The sequence below is a fragment of the Salvelinus fontinalis genome, chromosome 3 (assembly GCF_029448725.1).
Source record: "Salvelinus fontinalis isolate EN_2023a chromosome 3, ASM2944872v1, whole genome shotgun sequence".
NCBI classification, from domain to species: domain Eukaryota; kingdom Metazoa; phylum Chordata; class Actinopteri; order Salmoniformes; family Salmonidae; genus Salvelinus; species Salvelinus fontinalis.
In genome coordinates this window covers 5,675,916-5,689,440 of record NC_074667.1, presented here as the reverse complement: position 1 = coordinate 5,689,440, position 13,525 = coordinate 5,675,916, and the positions used below count along the sequence as shown (strand labels likewise).

The window sequence follows — 13,525 nt, the reverse complement described above, 5'->3', positions numbered from 1 at the left end:
GTTCTGTCATTTCCATATAATAGCCTAGCACCAGCCAAACTCCCAACACCAAAAGGTGGGGCTTCCATAGAGCCTGCCCGCCCAGTTTCCTACTTTCCTGTTCTCAATGTCCAGGGCCATGTTCTTTGGGCCCGGTCTTATCCTAGTAGAGAAATAATAATATTAGCAGACAATAAAAGGTAGGGCGCAGAGAGGTGGGGAGGTAGAAGTGTCGACAGCTGACTCATGGAGGAAATCCTGTACATTGCTTTTATGGAACACAAAGAGCCTTGCGACTTCCTCTACAGGGGTTAGCCATTGGGTAGTGTGCATGTGTGTGAGTGGAGTCTTGCATGTGTTTGTTGTGCTCTTAAGGGTACTGCATTGGCTATCGTCAGCGTTCACTGCACTGTTTACATTGTGCAAAACCCAAACTACTGCAAAGGAATATTCACACACAGCAGCCGAAGGATGAGTAAGCTGACATGTGACACACTGAACAGGCCTTGTGTTGATCCAGAGCATGTAAGAACCAGTGTTCAGAGCAAAGCCCTATCGCCACCTCCCTCCCTCCCTCCGCATTGACCTCAATTGGTCTATCAACTCACACCTCAGCCACCAATAGCCTGCCATGGCTGTGATGAGATCGCCACCCAACAGGATATCTTGTACTGATCATATCTATTTAAAATGTCACAATACAGACAGTTACATGGCATTTCTGATCTCCTCTCAATTCCACTATTAAACACCGGTTTTCATTTTTCCACTGAAGCACCAGCCATGTGCTGCCCATACGTAGAGATGATCAATAAGACATCACATTGAACATATTATCTTAAATCCAGCCCAGCTGAGGGTATTGAGGCTACACCCCGGCCGTAACTCTGAGGTCTGACGCTACGGTTTATAGCAGTGAGGTTTGAAACACTGCAGAGCCAAAACGGAGAGTGGCGACAGAGACTCAGATCACGGGTCCAAAATGTCCAGCTAAGACTTAATACTGTAGCTCATATCACTCTTAAAACAAGTCAAGTGGTGTTTTTGGGGGGGGAAGTTGGTTGTCATAGCAACACATCTAAAAACAACCCCATAAAAAATGTAATAAAGAGTTGAGCAGAAACAGGAAGTTGCTCAGCCCAGGGCTTCCTGGGTGAAAGGCGACTGCTGCCACCAAACGCTCGAGCTGTGGAAAAACCTTACACTTCTCCTCGCCCCCACCAACGTCCAACTTTGCAAGGTTCTTCCAACTCACACAAGAAAGAAATCCCTGTCTGCAAAATATGAATCATCCACATGGAACTTTTCACAGAACTCAGTGAAATGGTGGTGCACTCCACTGACTGCCTGCAGAGACAGACGGCTAAGAGAAAACTCACATAGCAACACTGCCTCCCTGTGGTTTAATCTAGAACTATACAGAGTCTGCACAGCAGATCAGATGCACTCGGAGCTGAAGCGGAGCCATCTCATTAGCAGCTGAATGAAGGCAAACTTTCAGAGTGACGCTCAGTTTGATGTCCGACGCTAATCTCCACAAGCCTGTTGGATTAGCTTTATCGTTTTAATCCAGTCTGAGCCCATACGGGCCAGTTTAGAAGCCCCTCGACATGCAAAACCTACAAAAAAACTGAAAATCCAATGAAAGATTTGATTAGGCAGATCTATGGATCAGAGATAGCTTCAGTCGTAGCACTGTGTGTAAACAGATAGAGTGACATGAACAGGGGAAGTGGAGGAATATCAACCCTGAGGCTGAGAGCAACAGCGGGGAGGACACAGCATGACAAGACACGCGGTCTGACAGCACACAGTGTGTGGGACGTGCTAGGCTTTCCTGAAAAGACGCTGGCGGAGGCCACAACCGAAAAAAAACTTATTAGCGACGACATGAGACATGAGCTCATGCCTCATCCCATAACTAAAAATAGACTTTCCCATCAATCATAGTTCATCCAGATGACTGAAACCAAGCATAAACTCCCTTGTACCCATGGCCATGACATTATTCAGAGTGAATCATGTCTATAGTCTAGCTCCCACATCAGGGTCAGCTGTAGTGAATCATTAGTCCATCATATCCAATGCAATCCTACTGCAATGCCTCAGTCACAAATTCAATATTTGTTTGTGGCTTTTCCACATTTCTTTCCATAGTAGTATCCGGGATACCTTGTAGTCACGGGGCTTAAGACACTTCTTCACATGATGCTCCCTCACTCACTCACTCACTCACTCACTCACTCACTCACTCACTCAGTAAAGGCAGCCGTACAGTATCTCACAGCTGACAGTGTCAGAAAGAGACAAAGACAACCACCAGCAGTAGAGTAAACTATTACAAGTCAACCCTTAAAAATGGAGAGAATTAGAGCCGATGATCATATTCTTGTGGAATTCACTAGCAAGATGAATTGGTTAGTCCTAAACTCTTTCAAACAGTAGTGAGGCAAGCGGACTAGACAGACAGCGTGCCCCAGCGTCTACTGTACTGCCCGACTAAGCAAACAGAACCCCGAATGACTCGTGGCTTCCTCTACACAGGCAAGGCAGCAAACTAAAGTTACCAAGTGAGTTAGAAAAGAGAGAATTAAGCAGCTTTTCTTCAATGAAAAAGACTCCAAACTACACAGAAGAAAAAGGTTTGAGAGCTCAGAACTTACCGGCTATTCTGTCTCGCTCCATTACTTGCTCACAGCCTCAGCCACATGTAATGTCTGTCTTTTTTCTCTCCCCTTTTTTTGCTGAAGACTTCCCCATTTTCTGTCTGACTTAATCACCTCTCTCCCCCTCCCTCCCTCTTAGGTCTAATGTCTTCAATCTGCCGTGATAATGCAGTGTTAGTACTGTGTGATGATGCAGTGTTAACACTGTGTGATGATGCATCATTAGTACTGTGTGATAATGCAGTGTTAGTACTGTGTGATGATGCAGTGTTAACACTGTGTGATGATGCATCATTAGTACTGTGTGATAATGCAGTGTTAGCACTGTGTGATGATGCAATCTTAGTACTGTGTGATAATGCAGTGCTAGCACTGTGTGATGATGCAGTGTTATTACTGTGTGATAATAATGCAGTGTTATTACTGTGTGATAATGCAGTGTGAGCACCATGTGATAATGCAGCGTGAGCACCATGTGATAATGCAGCGTGAGTACTGTGTGATAATGCAGTGTTAGTACCGTGTGGCCATGTGCTGATCATATAGAAGTTCTCTCTATCTTTAAAAAAAGTTTCTCTAGAAGGATCATGGAACTCAAGAGAGAGACTCACACACACACACACACACACACACACACACACACACACACACACACACACACACACACAAACACACACACACACAAACACACACACACGCACACAAATGTACTCTCTGATACTGTATGTGTAGGGACCTTCGACACCATTCTAAGACGCCATGGTTACAAGGTAAACGTGGGGTAAGCGGATGAAGAATACACCCCTAAACAACATCACACTCAACTGATTGAGTTATAGAGGAACTTTAACATTTCCTGACCAGAGACTGTGTATTCTATCCTCCCAGAGTATCTCCAGTTATATTGACTGGGGTTTAATCAGGAAAAACAAACACTGGAGTCACTTAACAGACCTGGAGCATTCCATAGTGCCCACCCCTAACCCCACTCCCTTTCCAACCCCTCCCCTGACGCCAGGAGAGCAGGACGCACTCTGGCCTCTGACCCTCCACCTTGCTCTCAGGAGAGGTCAAGGGTCACTTAGCGAGCTGCCGTCTGGGCGAGAAAACGGCCAAACAAACACACGCAGCCCAAGTTACAAGCACTTCACTTCCCTTTCCATTTGTTCTCAAAGGGACATCCAATCCCTCCCTAGATAGTGCAGAGTTAGCGCCTTTAGCTAGCCAGAGATAGCGACTTAGCTATCTAGATAGCTTTAGCGTAAACATGATTGGAGACAAACCCTTTGGCTCTTTCAGGTGAATGTGACCTGTCCTGGGCTGTTTTAGTTTAGTCTACAGGAACCGCGGCTGGGTGAGGACAGTGATATGCTACAGTTGCGATAGGGCAAGTTGTTTCTCTTGGCTAGCCCCGATGACAAACGCCCGGCTTTATCTGAGGTGAGGTGATGATACAAGAGACGGGGCTGGGGATGGTGTATGTGTCGACGGGGATTTCTTGTACGTTGTCAAAAACTTCAACCGGAGCCAAACTTTGCAGTCTCTCTGCCAAAGAGTGTGATCAGAAGTGAGTTCACAAACATTCATAATAACACTCTCTGGGTTTTCCCTCTGTCTTGTAAGATCCTCTTTTTAAATTTGCTTCATCTACTGTATGGAGGGACCCAAGGAAGTTGGAACCAGTCATGAAAGGGTGCCCCATGGCCAACAGATGGGACACACACAAACACCCCAATCTACACACACACACTGGAGCCTAGTGGGAATGAGACAGGCATGGATGAGCAGTGGGGTTATCTGTATCTACATAGCCCTTTTAACAGAAAGCCATTATCTAGGGTCCCTTCTAACCCAAACCAGCTCTGTGGAGTTGTATGTCTCTCCACCTCTGCTGCACCTCCTTCCTCTGGCTCTCCTCACTCCCCCACTCTTCAAGTCATATGGCCATATGTCTGTGTGGGGGAGTAGAGGGACTGGATGGAGGGATAGGGGTGTGTGTAGATTTGTAGGTGTGCGTCCATATGTGTATGTTGGTGTGTCCATGCGTGCGCTCACACACACAAACACACACACACACTGTGTGGTTACTAAAGGTCACACAAAGAAACAGATCAGAGCTACACTCTGGATACATTTTCACCTTTATTAAAGAGGAACTCAGTCATAAGGAAGAAGCCAACTTCCATCCACATGGTGTTTGTCAATGTTACCCAAGTCTGTCAAAAATAGAGGCCCGTTTTTAAGGCTGTTAAAGCTGTTGAGCAATAACAAAGTTAATGGAATGCAGTGACTGCTTATGACATGTTTTAATTAAGGAGAACTCTTTAGGGCAGCCAAATGGCAGCACTAACCCGGTCTACCCTGGACCTAGTCAGTGCTCAGCTGGTCAGACGAGACAGAGTCAGACCCTTGGCCTGAGCCCAAAAGCACTGTGGTCTCTTTCACACAGACTCATGCAAGCAGGCACGCTTGCGACCATCTGCACAAACACACACACAGAAACACCCGTGACAATCTGTGACTTCCTATTTGTGACACTCAGGCAACTAACAAAACAACAGTATCTTTTGGTGTCACACTTTTTGATTTGTGATATGTGTACGGTATTTAAACAGTGGTGCTACGTACGGTAAGCCAGGTCTGATTCAACGTTGGTTTACTATAAGCCTCAACAGGGCTGTACTGTAGTGGCTCCATGGTGAGACCTAATTGAGGAGGGAGACCAGCTCCAGTGTCCATCTGTAGAGAGAGGAGAGCGAGACCAGCTCCAGCGTCTATCTGTAGAGATAAGAGAGAGAGAGACCAGCTCCAGCGTCCATCTGTAGAGATAGGAGAGAGAGACCAGCTCCAGCGTCCATTTGTAGAGAGAGGAGAGAGAGACCAGCTCCAGCGTCCATCTGTAGAGAGAGCAGAGAGCGAGACCAGCTCCAGCGTCCATCTGTAGAGAGAGCAGAGAGACAGACCAGCTCCAGCGTCCATCTGTAGAGAGGAGAGAGAGAGAGAGACAGACCAGCTCCAGCGTCCATCTGTAGAGAGAGAGGAGAGAGAGACTAGCTCCAGCGTCCATCTGTAGAGAGAGGAGAGAGAGACCAGCTCCAGCATCTATCTGTAGAGAGAGGAGAGAGAGACTAGCTCCAGCATCCAGCTGTAGAGAGGAGAGAGAGAGACCAGCTCCAGCGTCCATCTGTAGAGAGAGGAGAGCGAGAGAGACCAGCTCCAGCATCTATCTGTAGAGAGAGGAGAGCGAGAGAGACCAGCTCCAGCGTCTATCTGTAGAGAGAGGAGAGAGAGAGACTAGCTCCAGCGTCCAGCTGTAGAGAGAAGAGAGAGCGAGACCAGCTCCAGTGTCTAGCTGTAGAGAGAGGAGAGAGCTCAGCTCCAGTGTCTAGCTGTAGAGAGATGGTTTCACTCATACGTTTCACCACCTCCCTCTACATAATCCAAACCTGCCTGCTAGAGGAGAACCTCCCACCACACTAGGGCTGTCCCCAACAACAAAAAAATCTTGGTCGACCTAGAGTCATCTGTTCTTTCGACCAATATATTTTGTCCCATTTATAGACACTAGTGGAGGCTGCTGAGGGGAAGATGTCTCATAATTGTTTTTTTTATTTTTATTTTATTTTACCGTTATTTTACCAGGTAAGTTGACTGAGAACACATTCTCATTTGCAGCAACGACCTGGGGAATAGTTACAGGGGAGAGGAGGGGGATGAATGAGCCAATTGTAAACTGGGGATTATTAGGTGACCATGATGGTTTGAGGGCCAGATTGGGAATTTAGCCAGGACACCGGGATTAACACCCCTACTCTTACGATAAGTGCCATGGGATCTTTAATGACCTCAGAGAGTCAGGACACCCGTTTAACGTCCCATCCGAAAGACGGCGCCCTACACAGGGCAGTGTCCCCAATCACTGCCCTGGGGCATTGGGATATTTTTTAGACCAGAGGAAAGAGTGCCTCCTACTGGCCCTCCAACACCACTTCCAGCAGCATCTGGTCTCCCATCCAGGGACTGACCAGGACCAACCCTGCTTAGCTTCAGAAGCAAGCCAGTGGTGGTATGCAGGGTGGTATGCATAATAATGGCTGGAACAGAGTGAATGGAATGGCATCAAACATATGGAAACCAGCCATTACTCCAGCCATTACCACTAGCCCGTCCTCCCCAATGAAGGTGCCACTTACCTCCTGTGATAGACACACCTTATGTGTTTTAATAAAACCCACTTTATATGCATTGAGCTTGTCTGATGCTTTAAGCTCACTGTTTGATGAAATAAGACACAAATGACTCAAGAAGGAGCCAGAGATCAAGATAACCAGAAGAAAAAAACTTAATCTGTCCCAACCATCCAACTCCCGCTGGCTTTCGCAGATTCTGCTGTTACTCTCCTGAAGTTGCTGGTAATAGGCTACACGAGGAGTCGGACAACTTTCTCACATGGAATGCCAATTTATATTACAATTTTTACTGATCTGTGTACCAGTTATGGTTTCCATATTCACATTTGTCATGGAACAATTTCATTTTATTCATAATAATGTCTTCGTATCTCAAAATCATTGTCATGTGGTACATCAAAATTCTATCCAATTCTATATGAAAATTATATAAACTTCAAAAGTAACTTCTATTGCCAACTATGTAAAAATAGCCTATAAAGCCAACAAATAAAAACATTGCAGCCTGCAGTGTCTACACATGGCCTGTCTGCAACAGACTTGAAACATTGTATTAACTCTTAACTTGGGTCTGGCCTGGAGCTCCTTGCAACATTGCATAAAATATTCTATGCCATCAGCTGTAGGGTATTTGTGCAAGGGATAAGTAGTAATCAGGTAGGCCTATTTTATGATGCTTCCACTGGATCAGACTGTCACGCCCTGACCATAGTAAGCTGTTTTTTTATCTGTGTTGGTTGGGGCGTGATAGTGACTTGGGTGGGTAATCTAGGTCATTTTGTATTTCTATGGTGGCCTGATATGGTTCCCAATCAGAGGCAGCTGTTTATCGTTGTCTCTGATTGGGGATCATATTTAGGTAGCCATTTCCTCATTTGTGTTTGTGGGATCTTGTCTATGTTTAGTTGCCTGTCAGCTCTAGTTGTATAGCTTCACGTTTTTTTTTTGTTTTTTTTTCGGTGTTCATTTATTAAAAGAAAAAATGTACATCTACCACGCTGCACCTTGGCCCATTCCTTACGACGATCGTGACACAGACAGAGCATGACATTTTTCCTTTCACACTGAGTGGTTATCAAAAAGGGAGAGAGCTGGAAAGATTTTTCAAATACATTGAGGAACAATTGTTAGTCTCAACAGACTTTGCTTTGAGGTGAAGAAAACATTACTTTGAGAAGCCTATAGGCCGGCCTACTTCTATTCGTAATCAGGTGCACGTTCTTACTCAACATTGTCTTTTGTTTGGAGTGCTCCTGTAAATGACTAAATTGACAGAACTCGTAAACGGAATGAAATAAACCAAAATGTGTTTGTTACAAGTGTAGTATAGGTTATGCGCTCTGCAAACAACGTGTCCACTCCGACAATGAGAGCGGTAAACGACTGGAATAATAATAATAATAACGCTGCAAAAAAAGAAACGTCCCTTTTTCAGGACCCTGTCTTTCAAAGATAATTCGTAAAAATCCCAATAACTTCACAGATCTTCATTGTAAATGGTTTAAACACTCTTTCCCATGCTTGTTTAATGAACCATAAACAATTAATGAACATGCAGGTGTGTCACAGCATCATCGGACTGAGCTTGTTGTCATTGCAGGCAATCTCAGCGCTGTGCGTTACAGGGAAGACATCCTCCTCCCTCATGTGGTACCCTTCCTGCAGGCTCATCCTGACATGACCCTACAGCATGACAATGCCACCATCCATACTGCTTGTTCTGTGTGTGATTTCCTGCATGACAGGAATGTCAGTGTTCTGCCATGTATGCACACACACATGCGCATGTATGCGCACACACACACGCGCACACACACACCCGTATGCACACACACATGCACGTATGCACACACGCGCACGTATGCACACACGCGCCCATATGCACACACGCGCACGTATGCACACACGCGCACGTATGCATGGACACAAACACACGTATGCACACACATTCACGTATGCACACACACGCACTATGCACACCCACACGCACACACACACATATACACGCACACACACACGCGGGCACGTATGCACACACAAGCGCACGTATACACACACGCGCGCACGAATGCACACACACACACACAGGCGCATGTATGCACACACACATACACAAGCGCATGTATGCATACAAACACACATGTGCACACACATGCACGTATGCACACACACCCACATATGCACACACACACACGCACGTATGCACACACACACACGCACATATGTACACACACGTGCACGCATGCACACACACAGGCGCATGTATGCACACACACATACACAGGCGCATGTATGCACACACACACATACACACGCGCATGTATGCACACAAACACACATATGCAGACACGTGCATGTATGCACACACGCGCACGTATGCACACACACACACTTATACACGCACATACACATGTGCACGCATGCACACATAGGCATGCACACACATACAAACACACACACCACCATCACCACCCAGCCTGGGGAGAAAGGCTGTTATCCAGAGCAGATTCCTCTCGCATGACCGTACATCCTGTACACACACACACACACACACACACACACACACACACACACACACACACACACACACACACACACACACACACACACACACACACACACACACACACACACGTTGTGCAGTAAGGCAGATGGGCATAGAACGCAGACAGCCATGTACACAAAAGCACCCATGCAAGACCAAACACACAAGCCCCAAAAAGCTGTAGCCTACACGGTGACTGACGTTGCATGGTGAGCCGAAGGGTTCACATTAAATGTAAGCCGTCACTTTACTACATGATCTATGACCAAACGCCTGACCCCGACATGCTACATTTAGTTACATAAGAGTCAAAGACTGGACCAGTACACAGCGGACCACTAGTATAGACATGCTTATGGGGCGGTGATGCACTATGAAGGAGAAAGAACAGTCAGAAGGCAATAAAAGATGAGTGGGAAGAGAAACGAGAGGAGGAGGTAGTGAAAGGACTGAATGTAAATGGACAGGAAGAAGAAAGGAGTTAAGGTAAAAGGGAGGATAGGAGGAGGAGAGATCAGGAGATTCCCTCTGCAGGAGCATGTCTTCTGCACATCTGGGGAAGGGCCTCGGGGGGCTGATGATATACACACAGGCATAATCACACACACACACACACACACACACACACACACACACACACACACACACACACACACACACAATTTTAGACCGTCTTTCTAAACCTACAGTAAGAGCTGATGATGCAGAATAAAGGGGGAGCGAGGGAGAGAAAATAAAACAGACTGTGCCCGATTCGTCACTGCAGCCACAATCTATGACCTCATCTCAGCGCTACACAGCGCAGCTCCTCTATTCTCTGTTAGACACAGACAGGCCTGTCCTTCTCATGAGTCTACTGCCCTGCTTTTACAACCAGACCTGCTGGCCTGGGATTCATTCACAACATTCAGGAATCGATAAGCTAGACATATTCATTTCTATCTGCCACCCTGCTACGACACATCCAGCAGCTGTTAATCTAGGGCCTATGACACACACACACACACACACACACACACACACACACACACACACACACACACACACACACACACACACACACACACACACACACACACACACACACACACACACACACACACACACACACACACACACACACACACACACACAAACTCTGCCTGATTGAGGGACCTTGATTTGATCCAATCACCCGATTCTCTCTGCTCTCGATGGCAGCCACATGCTCATCCCCAATCCCATCCACATATTCCCCACTGATGGTGTCCAAATGCTGAGGGAGAGGGGATGCGTGAGTGGGGCTCACTGGGGCTTTGGGGGAATTGACCCGGTGTAAAGACGCGGATTGAGATTGTGATTATGCGGAGTCAGTGTGGTTGAGTTAATGAGCAAGGCCTGCGTTCAATAACACAGTGATTAGATATGCTCTTTGACGTTTCTGTTTGCTATCAATTTCTCATGGTTTTCATTGGTTAAAGATGACCTGGTGTAAACCAGTCAGAGAGAGAAGTTACACTTCCCAGTTCATAACCAAATAGAGAATGAATTTCATGGCCAATATATAGCTGAATAAGTCATGTCCCAAAGGCTGAGTAATTACTCTGGGAATGGCTGCTCACAGTACAAAACAGATTGTAGATACTATCTAATCCCCTCAGGACAATCATTTCTCAACTCTAACTCAAAGACAGACTTTTTTCTTTCCAAAAGTCTGACAACCCCCAACCCCAATTCCAGGTCAGTAAGATGTTAAATCAAAGTGTTGAAAAAGTGCTTGGACTGCAGTCCGTCTGTCTGTCCTTCCCAGCGTGGCTGTGGTAGTACTGGGACATCTGCTGGATATTTCCTCACCATAAGGTAGTAATTAGAGACTGGAGGAAGCTGGCAGCAGACAGGCCAGAATGGGATATATCCTCACAGTGTCGGGTCCAGGCCCAGGAGTCTCCGGCTCTACATAGCCCAGACCTAGCCTGAGTCTCTGATCTGTTTGTGTTCCAACTTGTTTGGCGTGACACTCATAGCAAGGGAGTTGGCAAGACAGCACAAACAGATCTTGGACTCAGGCTATAAAATGCCCAGGTCAGAACCACACTTAGCATTTAGAACTGACAGATGGAGTTAAATACTGACACATGTTGACATTGAGAAAATGAATCATCAACAGTGGCTTGGATGCCTTATCAATTCACTAAGTACTGCGTAACACACAGCAGGGTACAGAGTGCATGGACAAACAAGACTGAGGGCTAGGTAGTCAACAATAATGTGTGTTTTGGGATTCCACACACACACACACACACACACACACACACACACACACACACACACACACACACACACACACACACACACACACACACACACACACACACACACACACACACACACACACACACACACACACCTCTGTCCTGTCCCTGCGAATTAGACTAAACTGAGTCATGGTGAGGGAGTGAGTGAGTGAGTGAGTGAGAGAGAGAGAGAGAGAGTGAGAGAGTGAGAGAAAGAGAACAATAGAGGGAGAAATGGAGAGGCAGAGAGAGAGAAAGAGTTCCTGTGGTTCCTTGTGGCTTGTGCCCCTGTAATCAGCATGGCAGGCTCCTGATGTCTAAATCTGCTGCACTGACCCAGACAGTCTCCACACACACACACACACACACACACACACACACACACACACACACACACACACACACACACACACGAGCGCTGTGGTAGTGTCTGTGCATTTGGAGTTTGGTCACAGAGCACTCCCAGATAAATACAAGACCACAGAGTGTTAAATATGCCCTACGTGGCTTCTACTGAGACATTATGCAACTATTAATTGACATGGCCATCCACATTACCTACCATAGTACCTTAAAATCGACTCTTTTAAAAACACATGCTATTACGGTTTTTAATGCATCTGCGGAAATTCAATAAACAGTTTTGGGGAAAAAAACGTTTCTCTTGATTACCCCCTAATATGACTGTCCACATTGTGTTTACAAGCTAATCTGCATGGCAATAATGGCAAGCTCATTAGTCATGCTATGTTAATGACATCTGCTCTCAACAGAAGGTGTGTGTGTTTTATATAAGTTATATAACTAAATAATGGATAACACTAGAAGACTGCCCAGCACCCTAAGCCTTAGTGACATGGCCCTGTTTTCAGTGTCCTGTTTTCAGTGTGTGTGTGTGTGTGTGGGGGGGGGGGGGGGGGGGGGGGGGGCGTTGGGGGTCTAGGCTTTAAGCTGAAATATCATCCGTGCTACACAAATCAACAACCCTATATATAGCTGAACTTTGACACACTGGCTAATGATGTCGTAGAGCGCACCACAGTATTTCCAGCGGTTTGACGGCATTCCGAAACAAAACGTCAGTGGGCATTCCTGCACAGCGAGGCTAATCATAGAGGCATCTGGACCTGGGGAGATTGGAGAGAAATGAGCCATAATAAGTAATGGGCTACTTCCTATGGGGGGGGCTTAAGATTAGGCTAATGAAAGCTTAAAGCTTCTCCAGCAGGAAATGGAGATATAACCATTTGTGCGGATACGCAAATTCACAGAACACCAAGTCCCGTTGAGAACCATAGGCTAAGTAGTGGGTTTTTCTGAGTGGGAGTTCTGGTGTGATACTCATCAACGAGAGAGCTTAATAGGTCACTTAGCAGACACTTTATTCTAAAGAGACAGAATAGTCAACATTAACAATGACACAGGATGAACATTAAAAACAATGGCCCACGAGGGAAATCTAATCCACGACCCGTGTGTTGCCAGCATCGTGCTGAACTCAGTGAACCATTGGAAGCACTATCCCCAGTGAGTTGGGTTTGGTCCAGTACAGAGTGTCTCAGAGTCAGGGAACGACCTGGCTTCACTGTAAGGCAGCATTGTTAAGGAGACATAAAGAGCAGTATTGACTCCTCATCTGCTGCTTGGTCACTACGGGACCTGGATCTGACATTGTGCTACTGAGTAGGAGGATAGCTGACACACTGGAGCCTAATGAGAAAAACTAGATACAAAGTTCCTTATTACATACAGGGTTGCTCAACTCGTCCAGCCACACGGAGGGTTGATACACAGCATCCCTTTACAAGGGTGTTGCTCAATTCTGGTCCAGGGACACTCACACAGTATGCAGGCATTTGTTCCAGCCCAGCA

General features: G+C 46.3%; 1 protein-coding gene across 3 annotated transcripts in view; it reads right to left on the bottom strand.

The window, feature by feature from the left end:
- Positions 1-13,525, bottom strand: part of LOC129836535 (septin-9-like) — an 83,149-nt gene that overhangs the window by 64,738 nt on the left and 4,886 nt on the right. Inside the window, exon 1 of one of the 3 annotated variants that reach the window (XM_055902873.1) lies at positions 2,643-2,708. The exons of the other annotated variants lie outside the window; for them this stretch is intronic. Within the exon in view, the coding sequence (XP_055758848.1) occupies positions 2,643-2,664 (22 nt within the window). The 5' untranslated portion in view covers positions 2,665-2,708. Of the gene's footprint in view, positions 1-2,642; positions 2,709-13,525 lie in introns of those variants that run through there. 3 annotated transcript variants of the gene reach the window in all.